The sequence below is a fragment of the Helicoverpa armigera genome, chromosome 2 (assembly GCF_030705265.1).
Source record: "Helicoverpa armigera isolate CAAS_96S chromosome 2, ASM3070526v1, whole genome shotgun sequence".
Lineage (NCBI taxonomy): Eukaryota > Metazoa > Arthropoda > Insecta > Lepidoptera > Noctuidae > Helicoverpa > Helicoverpa armigera.
The window spans coordinates 2,300,690-2,327,988 of record NC_087121.1 but is presented as its reverse complement, the minus strand read 5'-3'; the positions used below and the strand labels follow the sequence as shown (position 1 = coordinate 2,327,988).

At 37.3% G+C, this 27,299-nt stretch overlaps 1 protein-coding gene across 1 annotated transcript; it reads left to right on the top strand.

Annotated features, from left to right (window-relative positions):
* The first annotated feature begins 1,097 nt into the window (after nt 1-1,097).
* LOC110372031 (uncharacterized) lies at nt 1,098-27,180 on the top strand. The gene is made up of 16 exons (XM_064041339.1): nt 1,098-1,395; nt 5,179-5,284; nt 12,614-12,838; nt 16,296-16,496; nt 18,655-18,849; nt 19,112-19,313; nt 19,874-20,046; nt 20,412-20,542; nt 21,327-21,365; nt 22,675-22,780; nt 23,092-23,316; nt 23,879-24,079; nt 25,035-25,217; nt 25,684-25,885; nt 26,265-26,437; nt 26,887-27,180. The coding sequence occupies exons 1-16, from the start codon at nt 1,307-1,309 to the stop codon at nt 27,013-27,015; spliced, it is 2,580 nt and encodes an 859-aa protein (XP_063897409.1). The 5' UTR covers nt 1,098-1,306; the 3' UTR covers nt 27,016-27,180.
* Nucleotides 27,181-27,299: the final 119 nt, after the last annotated feature.

Here is a 27,299-nt window from a genome sequence, read left to right as displayed (position 1 = left end):
TGCATGCGTGCAATGAGATGGCATTAATGTAGCCAACATCACTTAGCGCTCTAAGCTACGCACTAAAACCCTTTGATGTGTCCAAAAAACCGACACCCGAGTTATCGCTTAACGTTTAATGCTATTCATAATGCCATTTGTATAAATTGCCATTAAAACGTTGGCCACATCTGCGTAATGCCAAAATTTAACGCGTTAAGACGCAGGTGGAGCAGTAGCATAAAAAGTAAATAACAGTGTAGTCATAGCATAGACATAATATAGTAAACAGGACTGCGCACTTTTACCCAAAAAACGAGCCGAGTGAAACAGTTAGTACGGAGGCCGTCTGTCCCTTTCTAATAGGGTGACTATGAGATTAAGCTATGTGAGACAAATCCGAATTTGCTAAGATTATATTATAAAACAAGATAACTTAATCAACACTGATTATAATACAAGATAACTTAATTAACACTGATCTCTAAAATAATTTTAATCAATAAATGAGTGCTGTTAATATTTTCAATACTTATAATAGAAAAACAACTAAAAAACCATTAAATACTCCCAAGCTATTAAAAAGTTTTGTCCAACATTATTTTTTTATTCTCCAAAGTCGTATGATTACGTAAGACAATCCTTTTATACTTACACTTACATTTTCTTTTTATTGAAACTGAGTGTCTGAAACATAAACCAGTTGCTACCATTTTCAGAGTAACACCCGTCACTTTGATGCACACAATGATGGGCGAATTATTTGTGTTAGCTGGCATCCCTGTAATTGCTGGTTAATTGTAATTATCTGCATTTGCATCCTATGCCCAAAAACTCTCGAATAAAATCGACCACGTATTAACTCCAATTTTACAGTCAAATCCAGCTATTTCTAAGCAAGCGCAGGGCGCGATTCGCGAACCTATTTTAAATCTATTTTCTAAGTTATAAATTTTTATTTACAAATAACTTTTTACAATAACTTAATAATAAATAATAACTTAATAATAAATATATATACAACATAAAACTAACTTATTACCTAATATATACACTTACTATAAATAAAAATATTTAAAAATTTTCTAAGCAGTCTGTTGTCCTGTGTCAGGCAAGTGTCAACTGTCAATCAGCTGTCAATAATGTCAAACAAATCCAGATGGGAACATCGCATCATCAAGGTCAAATTCATAATATCAACAAATTATCACGACTGCCTGCACACGAACAGTCATCGCGTCCGCGGTTACTTAACAGCTGAGAACGGAATCATCGTTAATGTGCTGTCTACAGAGGCGGGCGCTCGTTGTGTGATTTGTGCGGCGTCATGAATATCATACGCAAACTAACTGTGGTGTCTTCACCGGGGATAGTTCGAACATTCTCAGTGTCCGGTGCCAATAATGCCACATATTCGTGAGTTACATACATACTATTTGGTCAAGTTGCTATGCACACTTTTCATAATTTAATAGTATTTACAACTATCTAATCTGTTGTGTTGATATCAAAGTTACAAATGAATGGGTGTTGCTATTTGGTCTTGTTGGTTTAAAACCTTAATCATATTTGACTATCAAGAGTTAATACCTATCCGTTGTTTTAACTACATTATTAGTTATCACTGAATGAATACAAACAGATAAAAATAAGTTAGGGTCATTTCGCCTGTTGGCGACCATTTAGTGCAGTTGGCAAGTTTGACGGCGATAATAAAAATGCTCCAGCACTCATTTCCATGTCAAATTTGTGTAATGTATTCCTTATATACTCTATTTTAAGATTAACTTTCAGTTGTATTAAAAATATCTTACGTTTTCTATTTAAATCGATAAACCTCAAAATTAGGCGTTTTACCCAGTTTGCGTCCACAAAATCCAATTCGCGTCCACCCATGGTCCAGTTCGCGTCCAGTAGCTTAGAAAAGGAAAATAGGGGTGATTTTTTTAAGAATTAATAAAGAAAGATTATATTAGATCAATTTCTTTATTTAACAATAAACTTAATTATTAAAAGTCAACATTATCATCATTTAAAATTCACTTTAAAAAATAAAAATAATTCTTCTCAACATTGGTTTAAGTAACTTAAAATAAGATTAAACAGTAATTTTTTTTATTAAGACATATACGTGGTTATAATTAAATTATATATTTTTATGAAGATATATACGTGGTTCTAATTAAATTATAATTTTATAGAAAAATTTTTTTATTAAGATATTTTTATTTTATTTTATTTTATTTTTATTTTATTTATTATGATTTCTAGAAAAAAATAGAAAAATTATAATTTAATTAGAACCACGTATATATCTTCATAAAAATATATAATTTAATTATAACCACGTATATATCTTAATAAAAAAAATGTACTGTTTAATCTTAATATATTAAGTAATTTCATTTAAGATAAGGTCTTCGGATACAGGAAAAAAGAAGGAAAAGACAACATACACAGAAGAAGACTTAAAGAAAGCATTAAATGATATTCGAGAGAAGAATAAATCGATAAAAAAAATATTCAAAGAATATGCCTTGTCTGATAATTTATTGACTCAACAATTCTTTTAGTTGTATGTTTAGACAAAATTGTTATATTGTTTTGTTAATTTAATATGGCCTAAAACTTACTATAATCAACGCGGGTCTTTCCCTGTGATTTTAGGGTAAAATTAACAGAACTGATTACTGTTTATTTTTCAAGTTGCAAAATTAATTGCCTAATTTTAAGTTACTTAAACCAATGTTGAGAAAAAATATTTTTATTTTTTTAAAGTGAATTTTAAATGATGATAATGTTGACTTTTAATTTAAAATAACAAAAAAAAAAATAAAAAATTTACTGTTTAATCTTAATATATTAAACAGTACCCATGTTTTAATTATTTTTTATAAGCAAGTATTTAACGAAAACAGTGGACGCAATTTGGTTTATTAGTATAGAGGATAGTTCTAGTTCGCGTCCATTGTGGACGCAAAGTGGAAGTTTTGTAAAATTCGATGTAGTAATTCGCGTCCACCTTATTTTATTCGTTAAATATAAAAAACATTACCAAATTCATAAAAAACATTATACCTTTATTCATCATTAAACTGTAGAAATAGCTATCTATCCTAAAATTCACATAAAACAATATAAAACTTACCATCAAACACGCCGCTGCACACTAATTTTTATCTAAAATTCAACGTGTTTGCGCTTTCTTGTTGAAGAGCCTAGACTAATTATTTTTTCTAAAAGGATTGGTTGGACGCACAGAACTTTTGTCTATCTGTGCGTGCCTCTTATACATTAACGTATTAGCAGTAATGATCTTTCGTTTGATTGGTGTGTTAATTATCTTGTTTTCGAAGTTTTTTTAAAGGAGATCGGCAAAATGGACGCGAACTGGGCGATGGTCGCGAACAGGCGAAATGACCCTAGTAAGAATGGTTGAAAAATAAAACTTTGTTGCTTATGAAAGATTAAGCCACTTTAGAGTACTTTTTTATTTCTACCTATATTGCATTTAAATGTTGTTTGTTATTGCTTTTAGCAAGAATTAAAGGCTGAATTTAATTTATGATTATAATAAACAAAATCCAGGATAATTAGTCAAACTTTACCTAATAACATGAGTGATTTTCCTTAAACTTTTGATAATTGTGCTATGTACCTATAACATATATGTTACCTGTAAGCACCTGTAGTGTGAATTAAAACATAATACATCATAAACAACTGCTTTAAGTATTAAAGTGTAATCGTTTATTATTATTCCATTATTATTCGAAGATCTTACATGCCATGAGAGGCTAAAATTTTATTTGAGATTATATTAATAAAGTCTGGTGCTGGCTCCTGAATGATTAGCTAATCAGTAGGTATTTAAAAAAAAGTTTTTAATCAGAGCTTTGAGAGATGTATTGAAATATGAGAGAGATGTTTAATAATCATAACTAGTAAAAAACATTCAAATTGACAATCTCCTTTTTGTGAAGTTGGTATGAACCCCAGAATACCTGTTATAATAAACTAGTCAGAATAGAATTGCAAACAAAATTATGGTTGGCTGTAAGAGAACCCAACACTTGGTTAAGCTTGCCTGGTCCATAATCTCTCAGCTTTCAGTGCATCAAAATCTATTTATGTGTGCACTTTTAAGAATAAATTTAAAATTTTAATAACTAGGTACAATAAAGAAATACAATTACAAGCTTTCATGCTAAAAAACTCATAAAAATGCATTTCTGCTATTTTCACATTCTTATCAGCTCAACTACTGGCAACTATCATTAAAGTGAAAACTTATGTAGCTATCTATAGTTTATATGACATTGAAAAATGGCCTTTATAATTTTCTGCATAAAGTATAATTTTCATTAAGCTTAATCTTTTGAAAGTGAGAGTAATCTCTATAAATAGAATTCTCATTTATTTTTGATATATTAAGTTGTATGCAGTGAGTTCAAGGTGATGTATGCAATTAAAATACGTAATACTTTATAGCCAATATATTTTTAAAATTAATAAATTATTTATAAGGAAAATGGTAAACTGGGCATGTTTTATGTCAGGAGTACATAAAATATTTTCATGTTACAAGTTGCCAACTTCCAAAAACAGTGAAAAGTGAAAAACAATACTTTCTTACCCAAACTCAACTAAACTTGCCCCAAAGTTACTCTAATCAAAATCTTACATATTTAAAAAACACTACTTAATAAATTATCTACTTTAGGAGTTGGTGTTTGACCCTATGGTCCCTTTAGTATTCATCTGACTACACCTTTTATGGGGGCTTGTACTTCTTGAGAATTCTGGGCTTTTGCCAATATTCTGGTCATAAGACAAAGATAAGGGAAAACCTGTTAACATTTCACTACAATTATCATCACACATTTTATCATCCCACTGCTGGGCACAGGCCTCCTCCCTCTCAGAGGAGGATTAGGCTACGCTTGCTTGCTCGGTGTCTATTAGTTTACTACAATACTAGCTTCTGCCAGCGGCTTCACCCGCATCCCGTGGGAACTTCTGCACGAACCTGAATAAAAAGTAGCCTATAGCCTTCCTCGATAAATGGGCTATCTAACACTGAAAATGTTTCAAATCGGACCAGTCGTTCCTGACATTAGCGCGTTCAAGCAAACAAACAAAACAAACTCTGTAGCTTTATAATATTTGTATAGATTTTAAACAATTTATTTATTGCAGATGTAAACTCCTGGTGGTGGGTGGAGGCACGGGAGGATGCACAATGGCTGCCAAGTTTGCGAGGAGACTGCCCAAAGGATCCCTTATAGTCCTTGAGCCTAGCAAGGTAAGTTTCATTATTATCATTTCAATAGTTCGCTCATAAATGAATGCAATTATTCATTAAGTTTCATTAAAAAAATCGTAAAAATAAAGATTGAGATAAGCGGTATTTTCGGTCGCTAGAACACTGTAGTAATTACTGAACACATAGTATAAAAAAACAGTAGTAGCACAATTTACAAGATGACTAAGCAGCCTTTTGAGTAGATGGGAAGTGAATTCGACCCCATAATTACTGCGCTATAAGTTGTGGTGGCTAATTTTGTATCAAGTTGTACTGATTAATATACCAGCCACTCAAGCAAGAGGGTGCGGATTCGATTCCAGGCAAGGCCAACAATCAATTTAGCTTAAAATAACAATAGTAAGCTAAACTGTTTTAGATTAACATGACTTCATTAATAAGTCGTAAAGAACGGTAAATCCCCGCTTATCAGTGCGTTCATCGTTGCTTGAGTACACAATGGGCAGTAAATATGTACTTTCAATAAATCCTTGTTTGTTATCATAAAACACATAACATAATTTCATGATTGATCTTCAGAGATATGTAGTTAGTAGTAGATAGATAGAGGAGTAGATTCATAAACGCATGCCATACCGCCGTAGCCCTGGCACGCTTCGGACATCAGAACGAACATATTATTTCAATACGAATAATTTCTTCAAAACTACTCGACAAAATGAAAATGTCAACCTGTAAGCCACCTTTGAGACACCTTTTTTTTGGTGGCGCATCATCAAAAGGCCCTCCCGCTGTAGGTGCAGCGTAAAGGAGTGTCAGACTCTTACTGAGTAAAACCCATTATGCCCCTTGAGTACTTTATGTACCAGGGCCACGGTAATTCTTTCGAACAATGCCGCAGGCCAAATTATGTGACACCCGGCTTGAGAAGCCCATGAGTACTAGCAAGAGCATTCGGATATTTTTATAAATATTTAAGTGTAAAAAGTGTCTCCAATTAATGTTACCTATTGCTTTAGAACATTGCATACATAAGTGAAGTAAAAGTTTCCTTTTACACATCATAATGCAATTAATTACCTACTTGTAATATGTGAAATACATATGACAGGAAAACCGCAGTGTGGCCTATAGGTTCATAGTAGGTAGTACTTTACACCTGTTTTCCTATTCATAAAGAAAAGTGCTCTAGGTATATTTATAGTAATTGTAGGTGAGTAAATTATGAGGAAAAAGAGCAGTTAGGTCGTTACTTTCTGTAACTTAAGAGCGTGTACGTCAACCGCGCGCCATTTGGCCTAAAATGGTACTTTTCAAACCACTGTTTCTCAGTAACTACTTTTCCTATAACTATGTTATTTTTTAATAACGCAAGGTAATTTCACTGTCCATATAGTTAATCCTACATCCTACATCCTACATATATTATAAACGTGAATGTTTGTGAGAATGTATGGATGTATGTTTGTTATTCTTTCACGCAAAAACGGCTGGACCGATTGGGTTGAAATTTGGTTTGTAGATAGGTTATACCCTGGATTAACACATAGGCTACTTTTTATCCCGGTCAACAGGGATAAACCGTATTTTTATTAATATTTTGTTAAATTAGTATAGACGGCCTCTTTTGAGTTTTGCTGTTTCTTTTTCTGAATCCTGTATTTTTTTTGTTTTTAGGGTTCCGTGCCCAAAGGATAAAACGGGACTCTATTGTTTTCGCTCCTCTGTCTGTCCGTCCGTCCGTCTGTCCGTCCGTCTGTCACCAGGCTGCATCTAAGGAACCGTGATAGTTAGAGAGCTAAAATTTTCACAGATGATGTATTTTTATTGCCGCTATAACAACAAATACTGAAATACTGAAAACTAGAATGTAATAAAAATTTGGGGGGCTCCGATACAACAAACATGATTTTTTTGTACGATTTATAAATAATGGTACGGAACCCTTCGTGCGCGAGTCTGACTCGCACTTGGCCGGTTTTTGTTAGTACGCAGATGTCAATCTTTTATCATGGATGCTGTCATAGATTTAGAAACCCACTACCGTTTGATAGATAGGCAATAGGTGACACATAATTTTATGCGATAAGAGTCCAAAAACTGACCACTGTAGAGGCATGTAGCTGGCCCTACTGGCTGGAACTAGAATGTGTTAAAGACAAATTTTAGTAACAAAACAAGCGATACTTTAAAAAATGTCAAACATTTTTTATGAAATGATTCCAAAAATTAAGAAACGCTATAAATACTAATACGTTACTCTAAATACTATAACCTCTACATAAAAAAGTGTGTTTCGTTTTTGGCTTCACCAGAAATCACATAATGGTCGATCTATCTACTGTTATCTATATCTATTGACAAATATGGCTATCATACTGCGCTTTGTCTGTCAGGACCATTGGAATTTAACGAAATTCTCCATAATCCGAATTTTGCGGATATATGTTGTCGATTCAAAATCAATATTTCTTTATGTTTTGTTATTCATACCTATAAGGTTTCGATCGAGTCTACCGTACTCCTTGACAAAATCATTAATATTTGACAATTGGATAGCACCAGAAATGAAAAATGTATTGTTGTAATTTTTATTAATTTAATTAAAAGTGCAATATAATAAGAAGTATGCCGGGAAAGCGTAAGTCAAATCTTTCCCAAAGCACCAATCAAGCTAGACTTATGAAAATAGCTAGAGTTAACGAGACGTTACAAGCAGAACTGCGAAGGCTTGAACAGGCGGTACGTGAGGCAGTTCACAGAGCTGTTGAGACATCGGAGCAGTCTCAAGCTCGGCGACAACAAAACGCTGAGTATGTGGCAACTCAACGGGCAGCTGAAACACCAGAACAGTCGCAAGATAGGCGCCGGCAACATGCGGAGTATCTGGCATCTCAACGTGCTTCTGAGACGCCAGATCAGTCGCGAGATCGGTGTCGACAGAATGCTGAGTATCTGGCGTCTCAACGAGTTAATGAGACACCAGTTCAGTCACAAGTCCGCCGACAACAGAACGCTGACTATCTGGCATCCCAGCGCAGTTTATGAAACACCCGAACAGACCCTAGCTCGGCGCCAACAGCAGGCTACTCGCATGGCATCCCAAAGAGCAGCAGAAACTATTGAAGCAGCTGAATCTCGCAGACGCGCTGTTGCTGAAAGGGCACAACAGCGACGTCTCATATTCTCGAGAAATACATGGGGGGTATTCGACAAAGCTGCATTTGATTACGACGAGTCTCTTTATTATGAAACCCACAACCTTATTACAATAGAAATGATGAATAAGGTAGATTTTGCGATGCTCTCAAATGGAAAGAGGAAGCTGCAGGCATGTGTTGCTCGGGTAGTTGTAGAGTTGCTTAAAGAACTGTTCTCCAATGATACGGACGAGTCTACGAGAAGCTAAGGGACACAATGTACTTATACCACGTATCCCTATCATACCCAAAAACTTGCCATTTAATTTTAAACGGCTGCAGTTTCCGTTAAAAGTTGCATTTTCCACAACAACACTTTTTTTTTGACAACCCTTAAAGGTAGCAGGGTTACATTTGGGCTCGCCATGTTTTTTCCATGGTCAGCTCTATGTGGCTTGCTCACGTGTTTCTAAATCGCAAAGTCTACATGTTTATGCTGACCGAAATAAATCGTTTAATATAGTTTACAGGAGTATATTGCAGTAGCTACCTATAACTTTTAACTAAATTCAAAATCCTTATTTGTGAACGTATCACAATCATCATCTCCCGAGCTTTTTCCCAACTATGTTGGGGTCGGCTTCCAGTCTAACCGGATTCACCTGAGTACCAGCACTTTACAAGAAGCGACTGCCTATCTGACCTCCTCAACCCAGCTACCCGGGCAGGCCAATACCCCTTGGTTAGACTGGTGTTCAACTTACTGGCTTCTGACTACCCGTAACGACTGCTAAGGATGTTCAATGACAGCCGGGACCTACAGTTTAACGTGCCATCCGATACACAGTCATTGGTTCCAACTTATGCGTTAATTCCAACTTATGCGTTGGGAAAGTGCTGTTTTGCAGCCAAGTTTAAATAAATGAGTTTTGATTTTGATTTTTGGTGTCTAAGATGTACTCAGAAAGTACATACAAACTTTGAAAAGTTGCGTTGGTACTTGCCTGACCTGGAATCGAACACACGCTCTCATACTTGAGAGGTTGGTTCTTTACCCACTAAGCCATCACGACTTGAATGTATTATAATAAGATCTACTTATGTAATTACATAAAATAAACAAAACATACGTTTTATGAAGTTTTTATAATCTTATCTATTAGTTAGATCCTGATCACTACGTATGGACGGACGAACAGTGGAGACTTAGTAATAGGGTTTTTACCCATTGGGGACTTAACCTTAAAAATAAAACGTACCTTTTATTCATATCGAAGTATGAATGAAGTTTTGTTATTTTCGCTACAGGCTGTTTTTATTGATACAACACGCGGGCGAAGCCGCGGGCGGAAGCTAGTTGAACATAAATTTCAATTTGTGTAGTTTATATACTTAAAACCCCTATAACGTAACAGATGTTTTATAAAATTCCCGTTCAGCGTCTATTTCGAAGCTTAAATTCATGTGAAAACAGTGGCAAATCTAATCATATTTATTTTTTTACTCATAGACGAAATCCCCATGCCTATAGTTAGTTGAAAACATTTTTTGATTTAGGTCTCTATCTTTCAGAAAAAAATATTTTAACAATGTGAAAAATTGTGATTTTCAAATGCTTTTTTTACCTATCTATCTTACTTAATTTAATATAACAATTATTTACTATAGTAATATAACTCTTTCTTTAAAACATAAACTTTATATTATAATTTAATCTCTCGTTTTTATTTTTTTATAAATTATTTAAAAACTACTATAAAACGCTGCACGCGAGTCAACTCAAACCAGACCGCCGCAAGGCTTCACAGAGAGGACGTGTCGCTCCGTCACATCGCGTAGGGTGAATAACCTCTGCCGTGGATACCGAGAATAGAGTACATTTCAAGCGCGACCAACAAATCTTGATACATTACTATTTTATTTAAAGCTCAATTTTGAAGCATATTTTTTTTATCGATTGAGTTGAAATTTTGTTTGAATGTTCAGTTTTAATGACAATGTATGATTCTATATCCAATATGGCGGTATACCCAAGATGGAGAAAAAATGTTTTAATGCATTCCTACGATATGGGTATCAAATGAAAGGGCTTGCTATGAATAACTCGAAAAAATGTGTCGCGAGTCTAAATCCAATATGGCGGACTCCTTAGGCTAGAAATCACTTATTGCAGATGTCTGTTACCAATCGAGCGATAATTTTTTTTCATTTTGGATGTACCCAAATTTTGACTTTTGATCTCGAATAACTTTTGAAGCATATAGGATAGATAACTTAAAACTTTATTTGCAATGGTAAACCCAAGCTCTTCACCAATATTTGGCTTTCCGGCAATTGTTGTTATTTGACCACAATTTTTCGGTCTGGATGGACTGGACCATTCATATAAACAATCAATTTTTCAAATCGGTCCAGGCGTCTTTGAGAAATCGAGAACAATCAAATTGAGAACAATCACAAAACAATCTAATTGAAACCTCCTCCTTTCTTTTTTTGAAATCGGTTAAAATACAGAAACTCTTAACATTGTCATTAATCATCAGTCGACTATTTAGTACTGTTGAAAATTGTATGTAATATACAGAAAGTCCTCAAAACCAAGGTTTTCATAGGTGCCCGATTTTTTTGCAAAAGAGTGTAAGTATTAACGACTTATTTTCATGCTTTTATATTTTAGACATCCATAGACTTACACTATTTTCCCGCTATTAACTATTTACTAAATAATATATTTTTTGTTCTACCAATTTCACTCGAAAGGATCTAAATGGTTTGTGTGACTATACGTGAAGTATGATAGGCACGCACACAGCCGCGACGCTAGTCTGCGCGGTTTTTTGCGTTGAATTACCTAAAGTTGACATCGCGCGCCGAGCGTACACGCTCTTAAGAGTTAAGAATAATAACTTAGTCATAAAGTTCCTAAGTGGATGTCTAAAATATAAGGTTAGTAAAAATAATAGCTGAACCGTAATTAGGCGTAATAATTACAACAATTTAAACAGATGAAAACTCTTGGAGCGGATTGAAAATCTGTTTAAAAGTAAAAGAATAATTAACAAAATGAATTAGACAAGCATCAAGACAAACCTGGCCGGAAAACATGGGTCTTGTCTTTTCTCAGTATCACCTAGGCAACAAAAAAAGTTTACCAATTCGCAGTGAACGCGATGTTATTGCAATATAAGAATAATAATTATAGGCGGACATCCATAGCATTGCTGATTTAGTTTTTGCAAACATCATCTGTTAGCGTTTGCCGATGTTTTGTACACAGGCGTCGTGTGTCCATACATTACTGAGACTGCATGCGCGTGCACTGACTGTAATCAAAGTTATTTTGAGAACATTACGAGTAAGTTTTATTATGACTGCAGTAATATTTTCCTGGCAGGATGATGTTTTATTATTTGGATCTTTAGGCATCGTTCACACCAAACGTATTGTCCGCCGCTGACTGTGAGCGCGCGTTACGCAGTTTATTGCTTTTCCATATATATTGAAATTGTCGTTCACACCGAACCGACTATACGCTGTTACGTCGTCTGTTGTAGCTGACTCTCAGTAGCCGATTATTTTACTACGCGACTATGCACGGCGGACGCGGATTGGCTACGCGGACGCAGTTGCCGAATAGCGCCGCTCCGCCGCGTACGCACCGCCGCTCCGCCGCGTCCGCACCGCCGCGCCTCTGCCCAGTGTTGCCAGTCGGCCGCTCAGCGTACGCATCTAGTGTGAACCTACACGAGCGTATTCTTTTGTTCACACATGTAGCGCATCGTACGCTATAGCCTATTGTCGGCTTGGTGAGTACGCGTACTGCAGATTGAGTCGACGTTCACACTGAGGCCGACTGTGAGTATACTCACAGTCAGCGGCGGACAATACGTTTGGTGTGAACAATCCCTTAGAGAACAAATTCAGATGTATAGAAAATATTATATGAGTTCCTCTCGGAATGTCAAAAGCCAATCTATAGATATTTTGGTACCATTCCATTAATAAATATGTACCTTTCTCAGAGTACCCATAAGCAAGCTAGTAGGTACCTTTATTTTAGCTCTGTTTGAAACAAAATGCAATTCCGGCTTATTTATGTCATCTACTAATACCACAGATTACACTCTAAAACTCCCAATTATTAGTACACTAGCACATCATCATTATTTGCCTGCCTTTATCCCAGGAGGACAAAACAATGAGTTCAAAATGTCCCTTTTGTCCCTAGGACCATTACTACCAGCCTCTATGGACGCTCGTGGGAGCTGGAGTAGGCACGGTCGCAGAAACTCGTCGCGCAGAGGAGAGCGTATTACCTAACAACTGCCGATGGCTTCAGGACTCGGCAAATTCTGTACTGCCACATGAAAACAAGGTGATCACCAGCCAAGGGGATGTCATCAACTATGAGTATCTGATTATAGCTGTTGGACTCATCAATGATTATGAGAAGGTAAGTTTCCATTATAACAAGTTAAGAAAGACCTTAATAGTCATACAAATTGTCTGTGGTGTGTAATCAGTGGTTAAGGACAATTAACACCTTCGTGGAGGTCCTCGTTCAGTAGTGGAAATCTTCTGACTGGAACGGTGACGAGGACAATCTTTATCCTACTACTCGTTTTATCTTTCACTCTATCTTATGTAGGTACTGGGACATGCTACAAAATCCTACATATATTATAAACGTGAATGTTTGTGAGAATGTATGGATGTATGTTTGTTATTCTTTCACGCAAAAACGGCTGGACCGATTGGGTTGAAATTTGGTTTGTAGATAGGTTATACCCTGGATTAACACATAGGCTACTTTTTATCCCGGTCAACAGGGATAAACCGTATTTTTATTAATATTTTGTTAAATTAGTATAGACGGCCTCTTTTGAGTTTTGCTGTTTCTTTTTCTGAATCCTGTATTTTTTTTGTTTTTAGGGTTCCGTGCCCAAAGGATAAAACGGGACTCTATTGTTTTCGCTCCTCTGTCTGTCCGTCCGTCCGTCTGTCCGTCCGTCTGTCACCAGGCTGCATCTAAGGAACCGTGATAGTTAGAGAGCTAAAATTTTCACAGATGATGTATTTTTATTGCCGCTATAACAACAAATACTGAAATACTGAAAACTAGAATGTAATAAAAATTTGGGGGGCTCCGATACAACAAACATGATTTTTTTGTACGATTTATAAATAATGGTACGGAACCCTTCGTGCGCGAGTCTGACTCGCACTTGGCCGGTTTTTTTTGTTAGTACGCAGATGTCAATCTTTTTATCATGGATGCTGTCATAGATTTAGAAACCCACTACCGTTTGATAGATAGGCAATAGGTGACACATAATTTTATGCGATAAGAGTCCAAAAACTGACCACTGTAGAGGCATGTAGCTGGCCCTACTGGCTGGAACTAGAATGTGTTAAAGACAAATTTTAGTAACAAAACAAGCGATACTTTAAAAAATGTCAAACATTTTTTATGAAATGATTCCAAAAATTAAGAAACGCTATAAATACTAATACGTTACTCTAAATACTATAACCTCTACATAAAAAAGTGTGTTTCGTTTTTGGCTTCACCAGAAATCACATAATGGTCGATCTATCTACTGTTATCTATATCTATTGACAAATATGGCTATCATACTGCGCTTTGTCTGTCAGGACCATTGGAATTTAACGAAATTCTCCATAATCCGAATTTTGCGGATATATGTTGTCGATTCAAAATCAATATTTCTTTATGTTTTGTTATTCATACCTATAAGGTTTCGATCGAGTCTACCGTACTCCTTGACAAAATCATTAATATTTGACAATTGGATAGCACCAGAAATGAAAAATGTATTGTTGTAATTTTTATTAATTTAATTAAAAGTGCAATATAATAAGAAGTATGCCGGGAAAGCGTAAGTCAAATCTTTCCCAAAGCACCAATCAAGCTAGACTTATGAAAATAGCTAGAGTTAACGAGACGTTACAAGCAGAACTGCGAAGGCTTGAACAGGCGGTACGTGAGGCAGTTCACAGAGCTGTTGAGACATCGGAGCAGTCTCAAGCTCGGCGACAACAAAACGCTGAGTATGTGGCAACTCAACGGGCAGCTGAAACACCAGAACAGTCGCAAGATAGGCGCCGGCAACATGCGGAGTATCTGGCATCTCAACGTGCTTCTGAGACGCCAGATCAGTCGCGAGATCGGTGTCGACAGAATGCTGAGTATCTGGCGTCTCAACGAGTTAATGAGACACCAGTTCAGTCACAAGTCCGCCGACAACAGAACGCTGACTATCTGGCATCCCAGCGCAGTTTATGAAACACCCGAACAGACCCTAGCTCGGCGCCAACAGCAGGCTACTCGCATGGCATCCCAAAGAGCAGCAGAAACTATTGAAGCAGCTGAATCTCGCAGACGCGCTGTTGCTGAAAGGGCACAACAGCGACGTCTCATATTCTCGAGAAATACATGGGGGGTATTCGACAAAGCTGCATTTGATTACGACGAGTCTCTTTATTATGAAACCCACAACCTTATTACAATAGAAATGATGAATAAGGTAGATTTTGCGATGCTCTCAAATGGAAAGAGGAAGCTGCAGGCATGTGTTGCTCGGGTAGTTGTAGAGTTGCTTAAAGAACTGTTCTCCAATGATACGGACGAGTCTACGAGAAGCTAAGGGACACAATGTACTTATACCACGTATCCCTATCATACCCAAAAACTTGCCATTTAATTTTAAACGGCTGCAGTTTCCGTTAAAAGTTGCATTTTCCACAACAACACTTTTTTGACAACCCTTAAAGGTAGCAGGGTTACATTTGGGCTCGCCATGTTTTCCATGGTCAGCTCTATGTGGCTTGCTCACGTGTTTCTAAATCGCAAAGTCTACATGTTTATGCTGACCGAAATAAATCGTTTAATATAGTTTACAGGAGTATATTGCAGTAGCTACCTATAACTTTTAACTAAATTCAAAATCCTTATTTGTGAACGTATCACAATCATCATCTCCCGAGCTTTTTCCCAACTATGTTGGGGTCGGCTTCCAGTCTAACCGGATTCACCTGAGTACCAGCACTTTACAAGAAGCGACTGCCTATCTGACCTCCTCAACCCAGCTACCCGGGCAGGCCAATACCCCTTGGTTAGACTGGTGTTCAACTTACTGGCTTCTGACTACCCGTAACGACTGCTAAGGATGTTCAATGACAGCCGGGACCTACAGTTTAACGTGCCATCCGATACACAGTCATTGGTTCCAACTTATGCGTTAATTCCAACTTATGCGTTGGGAAAGTGCTGTTTTGCAGCCAAGTTTAAATAAATGAGTTTTGATTTTGATTTTTGGTGTCTAAGATGTACTCAGAAAGTACATACAAACTTTGAAAAGTTGCGTTGGTACTTGCCTGACCTGGAATCGAACACACGCTCTCATACTTGAGAGGTTGGTTCTTTACCCACTAAGCCATCACGACTTGAATGTATTATAATAAGATCTACTTATGTAATTACATAAAATAAACAAAACATACGTTTTATGAAGTTTTTATAATCTTATCTATTAGTTAGATCCTGATCACTACGTATGGACGGACGAACAGTGGAGACTTAGTAATAGGGTTTTTACCCATTGGGGACTTAACCTTAAAAATAAAACGTACCTTTTATTCATATCGAAGTATGAATGAAGTTTTGTTATTTTCGCTACAGGCTGTTTTTATTGATACAACACGCGGGCGAAGCCGCGGGCGGAAGCTAGTATTTTATAATTATCATTAGATTCCAGGCTCCATTTCTAGCTTGAATAACAATAATAAGCTGAAGGTATATCCGCCGTTCATAGCATAAATTTATCTACCTGATATCCCTCAAGAGCATCCTAATATATCTTAGAAGCTTATAATCTACCTTTTACCAGGTGCCCGGACTATACGCGGCTTTACAAGACAAGACAAGCTCTGTATCGTCGATATTCAGCCCGGATTTCTGCGAGAAAACCTTCTCGGACATGAAGAAGCATAAAGAAGGGAACGTGGTGTTCACCTACCCTAACACTTTGATCAAGTGCCCCGGAGCGCCGCAGAAGATTGTCTATCTCGCCGAGTCGTATTTCAGCAAGGTATGTTTTGTAGTCACGAAAGAAGGAAGGATGAGCGGAGTTGCCGTAAGGCATGTAGGTCAGGGGTCTTGTCGTAGGTCATGTGTTGTCTGCGGGATTGTTCGAAAGAGTTACCGCGGCCCTGGTACATAAAAGGCCTATGATGGAACACGACGGTTTTTAGTCAGTAAGAGTCTGACACTCCCTCACAACTGCTATAACCCACAGCGGGAGGGGTCATTTGATGGTTTTTGACGTCGTTAAAAAAAAGGTCAAGACCTAAGGTAGGCGTGATCAAAACGATCAGTTACTAAAACTAACCGGACGTACGAGTTCTTCAAAATTATGGAAGGGTTCCATAAAGGCTTGTAAGGTTTTAACATAGTTTTAAGGTATAAATATAGCAACGTTCCTCGTCCCCCGAACACCCGTATTTTCGCGTGCTACATTCTTAGGAGATTTTGCGTTAAGTCATCTCCCCTAATCATTTTGTTTGTCCATAGCCTGGGTGTATTATGTATGCCTTTTCTTAACAAGGAAAATGTTAGGCAGATAATGACTTGCGCTTTCTATGAGAAGAACTCTTTGCACACGGTCAAACATTAAACAATAATATAGCATCGCGTATCATGTGCTAAACTTGCAAATCATTCACACGTGAACGCTAATAAATCTACTTATCATATGTTTAACTTATACAGACATGTTTGTATTTGGTACATAGATGTTTATAAAGTTTACATTTTTCGCCGTTTTTCCTTATGAACTTTGTCTTCCGCGAATTGTGGCTACTGTTCGTGTGTATTACTCATTATGTACACCTGTCTAATGAAACAAACGGTAATATACACTAATATAGAGGAGGAAACATTTTTTGTTTGTTTATCCCCAAAAGGTTCCTACTACTGATCGTGTACTACTGATCCGATTTGTAAAATTCTTTCACTGTTGGGATGCTAAGCTATACCTAAGTAACATAGGATATATTTTGTCCGGGTACTAGCAGAAATTTACCCGGGACAGGGACTCCATTAAAATTTTATTTATCCAATATAGAACTGGGAATACTGATGACCAAGTAAAGATCTCTTAATATTTGAGACACAGGTTTTTACCTAGTTCAGGCAGATTATACATATATCAGCACTTATCACATTGCGAATTAAGCAAAACATTGTAAAATTAAAGACAGAGTGTAGTAATAAACGATTTATTTATTTAATATAAATACATAATGGTCCATGAAAGGATGTAACAATTTTCCTCTTATAAAACAATAGACACGAGAAAATTATAACATCCCGAGTCCCATTCACATAACAATATTAATAAATAGATCATTTCTAGAGAATAGTACAGGAAAATGTGTGCGTGAGTCATATTCATAGTTCTTCTTTATATCATTCTATTGTTAGACAATTTGTGGTTACATCATATGATCATATATTAGGTATTGATCATTGATGTTATTAAATTAATTGGTATCCCGTTTTATTGAGCACAAGTTACTTTTTAAACGGTAAACGTCAAGCTTCAACTTTACTTGCCGCGATCGTTTTATAGATTTATGCTTCCCGCGGTTTCAGAAAATACTTTCAATTTGTTTTGGATACAAACTAACAAAAAATATGTCTCCTCTTGATTTATTCTATTAGTATAGAAGACTTGTTTATAGCATATTTTGACGGTAACAGACTGGCATCAGAGTTTATGACGCGCTTTTCAAAGAAAAGCTATAAAGTTCAACGCGAATAGATTACGATTGAGTGTGATTTGGTTCACAAAGTTGTTCAGCAAAACATAAATATCTACATGTCGCACTGGCAACTGGCCATGATTGATGCAAAGTAATAATCAGACAAATATTATAAAAAGTTAACTTGCTGAGTTTATACATCTATGTGTGTGTATGTTTGTTACTTCTTCATGTGCATACGGCTAAACGAATTTGATGAAACTTAGCAAAGACGTTTACATCATACTTTTTATTCGTATCCCCACAAACATTCTCTTAGAAAGCTGTAGAAACATATCCACGTTCAAAATCAACATAATTATAAAAACATTGCAGACCCAACTTTACATAACATGATCAAAGCTTCTTCTTCTTCTTTCTTTATCATTTATCTACTGATTCAACCATCCCCAAACATATGTTACAACCGACCTCCCTTTTCAGACGGGTGTCCGAAGCAAAACGAACATTATCTACAACACTTGCCTACCCGTCATATTCGGAGTACCAAAGTATGCTGAAGCGCTCATGAAAGTCGTTAAACGCAAGAACATTAATGTTAACTATGTGACCGTGCTGAAAGAAGTTAGGCACGATAAGAAGGAGGCTGTGTTCTTTAATAAGGAGGATCCTGATAAGGTAAGGTTTTATTCATTTTTTTTAGTCTGTAAAATATTCGTTATTATCGTCTTCATAGACAATGTTATAATAAGGAAACAATTGACGAACTTTTTGACACACGTGATAAGAGGGTCTAATTCATTGGCACTACACCAGCATGAATGAACTTCCCTATTCAGAATCTAATTTTTTCATATCCATTCATAGATGACGCTACTTTGAACCTCCCAAATCTACCAACCATTACCCACCCAAAACTAACCAAAGTAATCTTCACCAGGACATAACAGTAGACTACTCGATGCTCCACGTATCTCCCCCGATGCGGACCCCGGACTTCCTTCAGAACAACACGTGTCTGGTCGACGAGAGCGGCTTCCTGCAAGTCGACATGTACTCGCTGCAGAACCAGTCCTTCCCTAACGTGTTCGGTATAGGGGACTGTACTAACACGCCGAATAGTAAAACTGCTGCGGCTATCGGTAAGTTCTTATCTATACTTCTAAACAAAAGTATTTTTTTTGTGTACTTGTTTGTACCACGAAAGAAGGAAAGATAAAGCGGAGATGTTGTATTATAGGTCAAATACGTACGACAGGCGTGACCAAAACGCTCAGTTAAGAGTGAAGTGACGAGGCGTTCGGGTTCCATCAGATAGAAACGATTTTTGGCCTGTTGACGATTTTTGGGTTCACAAAAAAATGGGTGGGTTCCTCGTCTCCCGAACATCCGCATTTTGATTACGCTATTTCGTAGATTTTTCGTTATGACATCTCCGCTTGGCATTTTGTTGTCCATTGCGGAGAACAGTTAGTTAGATTAGATTATACTATATGGTTACACTAATTATATCAGCCTGTTATTATGGTGGTATGGTAAGGGAAATTTCTTGATTATGGCTTTGATTCCCAGTTAGACACACATAGTGACAACAAATCATGACTTCAAAATTAATGAACTGGGCCCAGTTGATAACCCCTATTGTCCTTTTTTATTTTTCTATCTGGTTTTCTCCTTATTTAATTACGTGCTTTATTTCTAGCGGCACAATGCTACGTGCTAGAACACAACCTACTCGCGACGATGCAGCGCGACGAGCCCCGACAGCGGTACAGCGGCTACGGAGCCTGTCCGCTGCTCACGTCGTACAACACCTGCATACTGGCGGAGTTCGTGTACGGCGGCGTAGTGCGAGAGACCATGCCCTTCAACCAGGTCACTGATATACTGATAACAATTTTACGCCGTTCTTAAATTCCTACATAATTAGGTGTTCCTGAAATCTGCGCGTCAACCTTTTTCCTCTCTATCATCATCAGTCTTTTTACGCACATCCTGCCAAATGCAGGTTGGTGATTTCAGACCTTATAGGTCCAGGCTTTATCGAGATGTTTTCCTTCACCTTCAATCAGTCGTTGGTACCCAATATAGAAAGTACATACAAACTTAGAAAAGTTGTATTGATACTTGCCTGACCTGGAATCGAACCCACACTCATACTCGTGAGTTTGGTTCTGTACCTACTAGGCCACCACCCTTTTTTTTCTGACTTTTTTTCTAATAAAACTATTTTGTTACAGGCCCGAGAGAGCACGATAGCGTTCTACATGAAGAAGAAATTATTCCCCTTCATATACTGGCACTTTATGCTGAAAGGGTATTACCACGGGCCTGAAGGCATCAGGAAAATGTTGAACCCCTTCCGAGACTGATTCTGTCAAGTCAGAGTTTGTTGGCTCAACGATATCTATGTGTGATGCGTAGAACGGCGGGAGGTGACTAATATGTCGGCCTGAAGACTAAAGAGAGAATTTTACTTGGCTCATGACATTGGTGATATGAAATGAGCTGATAAAATGTCATTAATACTGGTTTAAGAGTAAAAGAGTAACAAACAAAAATAATATAATATCTGTAGACGACCTTTTTGGTGGTGCATTGTTGCCAGTCACATAAAACCTTTTTTTTAGTATTTTTTTTTCTGTAAGAAAAATGTGCACAGATTTGAGTGTATATACAGCACAATTGGACAAGGAGATTGTGCTTGCCCAATTGTGCTGTAAATGCCGAAACAAATATATATTTTTTACTTTGATACAAAAACGAGTAACTTTTCATATCATTGACTGAATATCAGAGAAAATCATAAATATGAATATTTTATTTGATATTTTACAAGATTTCTTAAAAGTAATTGTTGATGTTTTTTTAATGTTTTGAGATACTTGATGTTATTTTTGTTTGTTAAGTTTATATTTTTTACAGTATGTTTTTATGTATTTTATACATAACAATGCAAGACCCGGTTTTCGAACAAACCCAAGGATATTTTTTGCTGTGCATGAAATAAAAAAAGTGGAGTTTATATCTTATAACATGTAAAAAAAGTTTACGTTTCTTCTTATCCTTAATTAATTCACAAAAGGTATTGGTAAACTTTTCAAGTTTTCGCATAAGTATAGAATGCCACGTCAACCACAAATATTGAATCGCAGTAAAAAAATCCTGGGTCCCCCTGAGGTTCTTCAAGAAAAGTATGTCGTTTGATGCTCATGATGAAATGTTTGAAATGCATTATATACATAGATATCGATTGAACTATTTCCTGTAATATTAGTTAAATGTTTAAGAATCATAGATATTAGATATGTGTTTATACGAAGGACAAAAATTATAAAATGCCCAAGAACAGATCATGGTACGGCACTTATTTTCCTAAACATAAAATTTAGGAAACATATAAGTGAATTTTCTGTCATATTAAACTACCATTCAGGAAGTGTTTTCCGTTTTTTATGTATCTAACACAGCATACTGAGAGTCACCGGAGTAAGATATTTGTCTCGATATAGATATACTTATTTCGAAAGCAATAAAGTTCTAAGGATTTTAATATCCCAGTTTTTAACAATGTATGATACAGAGAAATGAGATGTGAACCTGTATTTGTATTATTTCGTAGTTAATATAAGCACATAGGTAGTGATAGTTGAAAAGTGACTCGTTTGTTTATATGTAAATACAGAGCTTTCGTATACATTTGTTATGCCGTTATTAAATGTTATACAGATTTTGACTAATATTGTGTTGGTTTTATTTCTCTTTATCGTCCTGTATTATATATTTTTATGCAAGAGTGATTCTCTCACAAGAAATTTAATCCTGTAAAATAAATAGAATACTTATATGTCAAGAGTTACCTACACTTTTGACTTTCATAATAACAAACACATTATAGAGATTATAGTTTCCGACATAATCCAGTTGGCTGCTCAGTCAAAATCATCAAGTGATAATGTCGAAATGATATTTTTTTACAAAAGATAAAATTAAGAGTAACAAATGAGCGTGGTCTCCAGAAGACTCGCTCCCTTCGTCAAGCATGTGGCCAGTCATCACTGTCCTGCCAGGAAAACTTACAAGTTAGTAAAAACGAAATAACACATCTACAGAATGCTAAAATTGTCATAGTCAGAGCTTAGAGAGCTCACCTATCGAGCCTTTTCCCACCTACATATGTTGGGGTCGGCTTCCAGTTTTACCGAATGCTGCTGAGTAGGTACCAGTGTTTTACAAGGAGCGACTGCCTATCAGACCTCCTCAACCCAGTAACACAGGCAACCCAATACCCCTTGGAAAGACTGGTGCGAGACTTACTGGCTTCTGAATACCCGTAATGACTACCAAAGATGTTCAATGAAAGGCAGAACTGATACCTTATTTATTATTTTATGTTCCGGTAGAGACAACGCCGTAGTTTTCTCTCAGTGAATCGAGTATAATCTAGTCCCTTTAGAACACTGCTTGAGATCTTTTGCAAAAGTTAATTTTCTGATGCGTCAGATGTAAGCTGTTGGTGGTCGGAGGCGGCGCCGGCGGCTGCAGCGTCGCGTGGCGCTTCGCCCGCCGGATGAAGAAGAACTGCATCATTGTGTTAGAGCCCTCCAGGGTAAGAATTTCTATACTAAGGGACCGAGACTAAATTCTGGATTGACTACGGGAATCGGATCCACCGTAGTGGGGCACTGTGAGCCCACGACAATCCCAATTTACTTGTGACTTTATACTTATTTCGTTTTCCTTGCCTACTTAATCCATATAGGGATACTTTTCCTACGAACTCCCTTATGCCTTACGACTATATACACCATTATGTAGGTACTTTACAAACGTTATTCCTTATGTACCATATGTATTACAGAGCTTACCCGTGCTAAGAACACAAAGATTCCTTAACCCAACAACCTTAAAACTCCGCAGCTCCACTACTACCAACCCGCCTTCACACTGATAGCGGCAGGAGTAAGAACACTCAAACAGTCATACAAGCCGCTTCGTAACGTTTTGCCGCGAAGTGTCACGTGGCTGCACGACCGAGCTGAATGCTTCGATCCTGGCAAGAACCTCGTGTACACGTGGAACGGAGACACGATATATTACGAGTTCATGGTCGTCGCTGTGGGCATCAAAAATGACTATGATAAGGTAATTTATCTTCATATAAGGTGGTGCAAGGGTGCAGCAACCCCAGCGGGGCCCAGTAGAGCCAAAGCCTGCCGGGGCTGCGGGTTGTTCGAAAGAGATACCGCGGCCCTGGTACATAAAAGGCCTATGACGGAACACGCGTTTTTAGTCAGTAAGAGTCTGACACTCCCTCACCGCTGCTAACCCACAGCGGGAGGGTTTGATGATTTTTGACGTCGTTAAAAACAAAGGTGGTGTATGCTTCAACTATTTCGAACGTACAGGTTTAGGCTAAGGCACCTTTAATATGATGGCCATCATCAACCTAGCAATTCCTCGACTATGTCGGGGTCGGCTTCCAGTCTCACCGGGTGCAGCTGAGTAGGTACTAGATTTTTTATGAAACGACTGCCTTGCTGACCTCAACTCAATTACCAAATGATGTTCAAATGCCTTCCGTAATATGGCAGAACTCGTAATGGCAAGATGGTGTCCCATCCCCGGACTTACCGCACCTTTCGTTGCTTATCCTTATGATCGATTACAATTACAACATTAATTTATCGATGAATTTTCTTGCCAGATCATTGGTCTTCAAAGAGCCCTTGACGACCCGAGATGGCCTGTCTCCACGATCTACTCTCCCTATTACTGCACAAAGACCTGGGACCTTATTAAGGGGTTCACGGGAGGTCATGCGTTGTTCACGTTTCCTGTTGGGGGCGGGAAGTGTTCAGGGGCTGCGATGAAGATCATGTTCTTAGCTCAAGATTATTGGAGGAAGGTGAGTTTTGAGTAGTAACACATGCCTTCGTATCTTTAGTGACCATTATTATTTCAGAAATTATCATTATCAAAAGTTTCATTAAAATAAAAAATAACTTTGAATAAATTGAAGTTTCATGTTAATTTAACCTACGTTAGTAAACAGTTGTTTCGAGGAAATACGGACTATCATATTCTCAGTGAACTTGGGCCTAATGACGATAGGTATCATAGATATAAGGAGAAAGTCTTATCCTAAACAATCCCTTCGCACTGCGGTATGCTAGATTCGTTGATAGGTTTTGCAAATGAGCTGTTCAAGGAAAACCGAATATAGTTTAAGAATTTCATCAGGTTTACTTACTCGTTATAATCAATCAAAGCTTTGGTAATAACTATTATGTAAACATGACAACGTGACTTCAGGCCACATGATAGCAGTCATGAGACTTGCATTGGAAGTGATCTAATGGAACTTTACCGTTGTTAGTAAATGTTTACAAATTGCTTGTTACTAGAAGAGGGGTTTTCCCGTAATGCTATAGTTTGTAGGCAACCTGAAAGTTATGAGTTATGTTTTTTAAGGAAAATAGGCTCGCTTCCTTATTTAGATCATGTGTGTTGGAGGTACATGATGTTATAGCTATAGGTGTCTTGTTTTCACCCGCGGCCCGCGAGAACTTCATCCAGTACCTACCATGACAAAAAGTAGCCCGTGTATGCACCGAATAATTACAGTCACCCGGGTATAGAGTAGCTTCCCAATGGCAAAAGAACTTTGAAATCAGTTCAGTAGTCTCGAAGTCTTTAGGGGTCAAGCTTAAACAAGGTTTTTTTCTTCTTAACCTACGTACCTACGTACCAAAAAAAAAAAAATATGAAGGGAAATTCAGACCTTCAGAAATGAAAAATTATTTGGCGCGGACTGTACTTTTACTATACCTAAAGGTTTACGTATATAATTTGATTTCCAGACCAAAATAATCAGCAAAACGAACATAACATACAACACGGGCGCCGAAGTCCTGTTCGGGGTGCCGAAATATGCGACGGCTTTACGCAAGGTGACTCTCAGTCGCTGCATCGTGCCCAACTACTGCGCTGATCTGGTGGAAATCACACCTTCGGGGGCTGTGTTCCAGGGTACCGGGGGAGAGGTTAGTATGAATAGTTTAGTGCAGTACCACTAGCATACTCTGGTACTCAGCTGCCTTAGGTAAGACTAGAAGCCGAACCCAACATAGTTGAGAAAAGGTTCGGAGATGATGAGTACCGCTAGCAAGAAAAATATATAAGGTTTTTTTTAAGGTGAACACGTTGACTTTAAAAGAGAATTTATTAATTATTCCGTACATAAACTAGCATGCGTAATTTCGTGTTAAGGATCTGCATAACTGAATTCATTAGTTCGTCACTGAGTTCGTCATAATTTCACAAGTTACCTGTTCTTAGTGAAAGCAAATAGTCATCGGTCAATAATACAATATAATAATAAGTAATTTGGTACCTATTTCAGCTTTCTTGATGTAACTAAAAAGCAATATCATGTTACATATCGTACTCTACAACTCTACACTCTCACTCTCACATCAACCTATTTCAATTAACATCAATGCCTTCTAGACGATAAGCTTCCCCTACAACCTACTCCATGTGACGCCGCCGATGTCCCCACCTCACTGCCTGCTGAAATGCAAGGAGTTAACGACCCCGACTGGCTACCTGGAAGTAGACCATCAGACGCTGCAGCATAAACGCTTCCCCAACGTGTTCGGGCTCGGAGACTGTACGTGCACGCCTAATAGCAAGACTGCCGCTGCCGTGGGTGAGTAGCTCTTGATATTTTTATAAAGAAAAATATGTTTGTCTGCCCGTAACTATGGATGCTAAACATCGGGATTAAATAATATTAATATAACCGCGATAAAATCCGTAAAAGTAGTGAGACTAGAATGGAGTGAACAAAAATATAGATCAATAGCCTTATTATTGTGTTGGTTTACTTTTAGGCGGATTTTTGAAGCTCCAATGTGAAGCAGGTTTTGCGTTCTCTATAATTTTGATACTTAAGTATGTTAGCAAATGGAGCAAATTTCTTTCCCCGCAAGAGTTAAATTGCCCCCAAAATCGTTTGCATTCTATATTCAAAGCGATTACTACTTTCTAACTACTACTAAAATTCCACGTTTTTGTTCACATATCAGCTCCTCAAAGCTACGTGGTAGAACGTAACCTAGACAAGGTGATGGCCGGTAAGAAGCCTACGAAGAAGTACAACGGCTACGGCGCCTGTCCCCTCATCACGTCCTACAAGAAAGGAATCATGGCAGAGTTCCTGTATGACAAGAAAGTGTGGGAGACCTTTCCTTTTGATCAGGTTCGTATATTTTTATGTATGAGAAGTAGTATAGATAAGGATGCATCTATACGGTGTAAGAAGCTTATGTGCCTCAACATGAGCAGGTTACATGCATTTAAAAAACGTGTAGGTTCAGCGACTCGTGCATGTACCAAAGCAAAATACCCACCCGTGTGTTTTGTCACCGTATAGACGCACCCTTACTCACAAGTCACTTGTTTTGGCCTTATTAATTAAATGCTGTGTAATTTTAAGGGTGGACTAAAACCCATCACCTCGGGTTAGAAGAACCATGTTTTTAATGCAACGATATCGGAGCGTTGTAAATTGTATCGGGCGCTTGTAAGCGAAGTTACTACTTTACATTCAGGATAGCCTGTGTTGCTAAACCGACACGAATTTTAGTTGCCCCTGGTCGTGTTCCTATTCTGATAATAGGCTTTGTAAAATAATATTGAATATTTCAGGCTAAGGAACGTCGTCTGTTCTACCAAATAAACAAGCATATCATGCCTCGCTTGTACTGGAACATGGTAAAAGGCAAGTGGAGCGGTCCGAGCACAATACGACATATCATCAATCCCTTCAGAAGATGAAACCATTGTTTTGAATATAAATATTTTATTAAAACTCTTTACACGTACAACTTATATGACTAATATTTTACAAGGAAACTTCTGATTCTCTTATACTCTTGCATTTGTAGTTGTAAACTTATTGTAATTTCTGAATAAATAATTCCAGTTGTAATTGTACTGTAATTGAAGTGTATTTATTAACATAGCGTCTATACTAAGTGTACCTACACGATACCAGGGCCCCGATTCTCCTAAGTTAATAATATCAAAATCGAATAGAAATCGAATCGCAATATGATCGT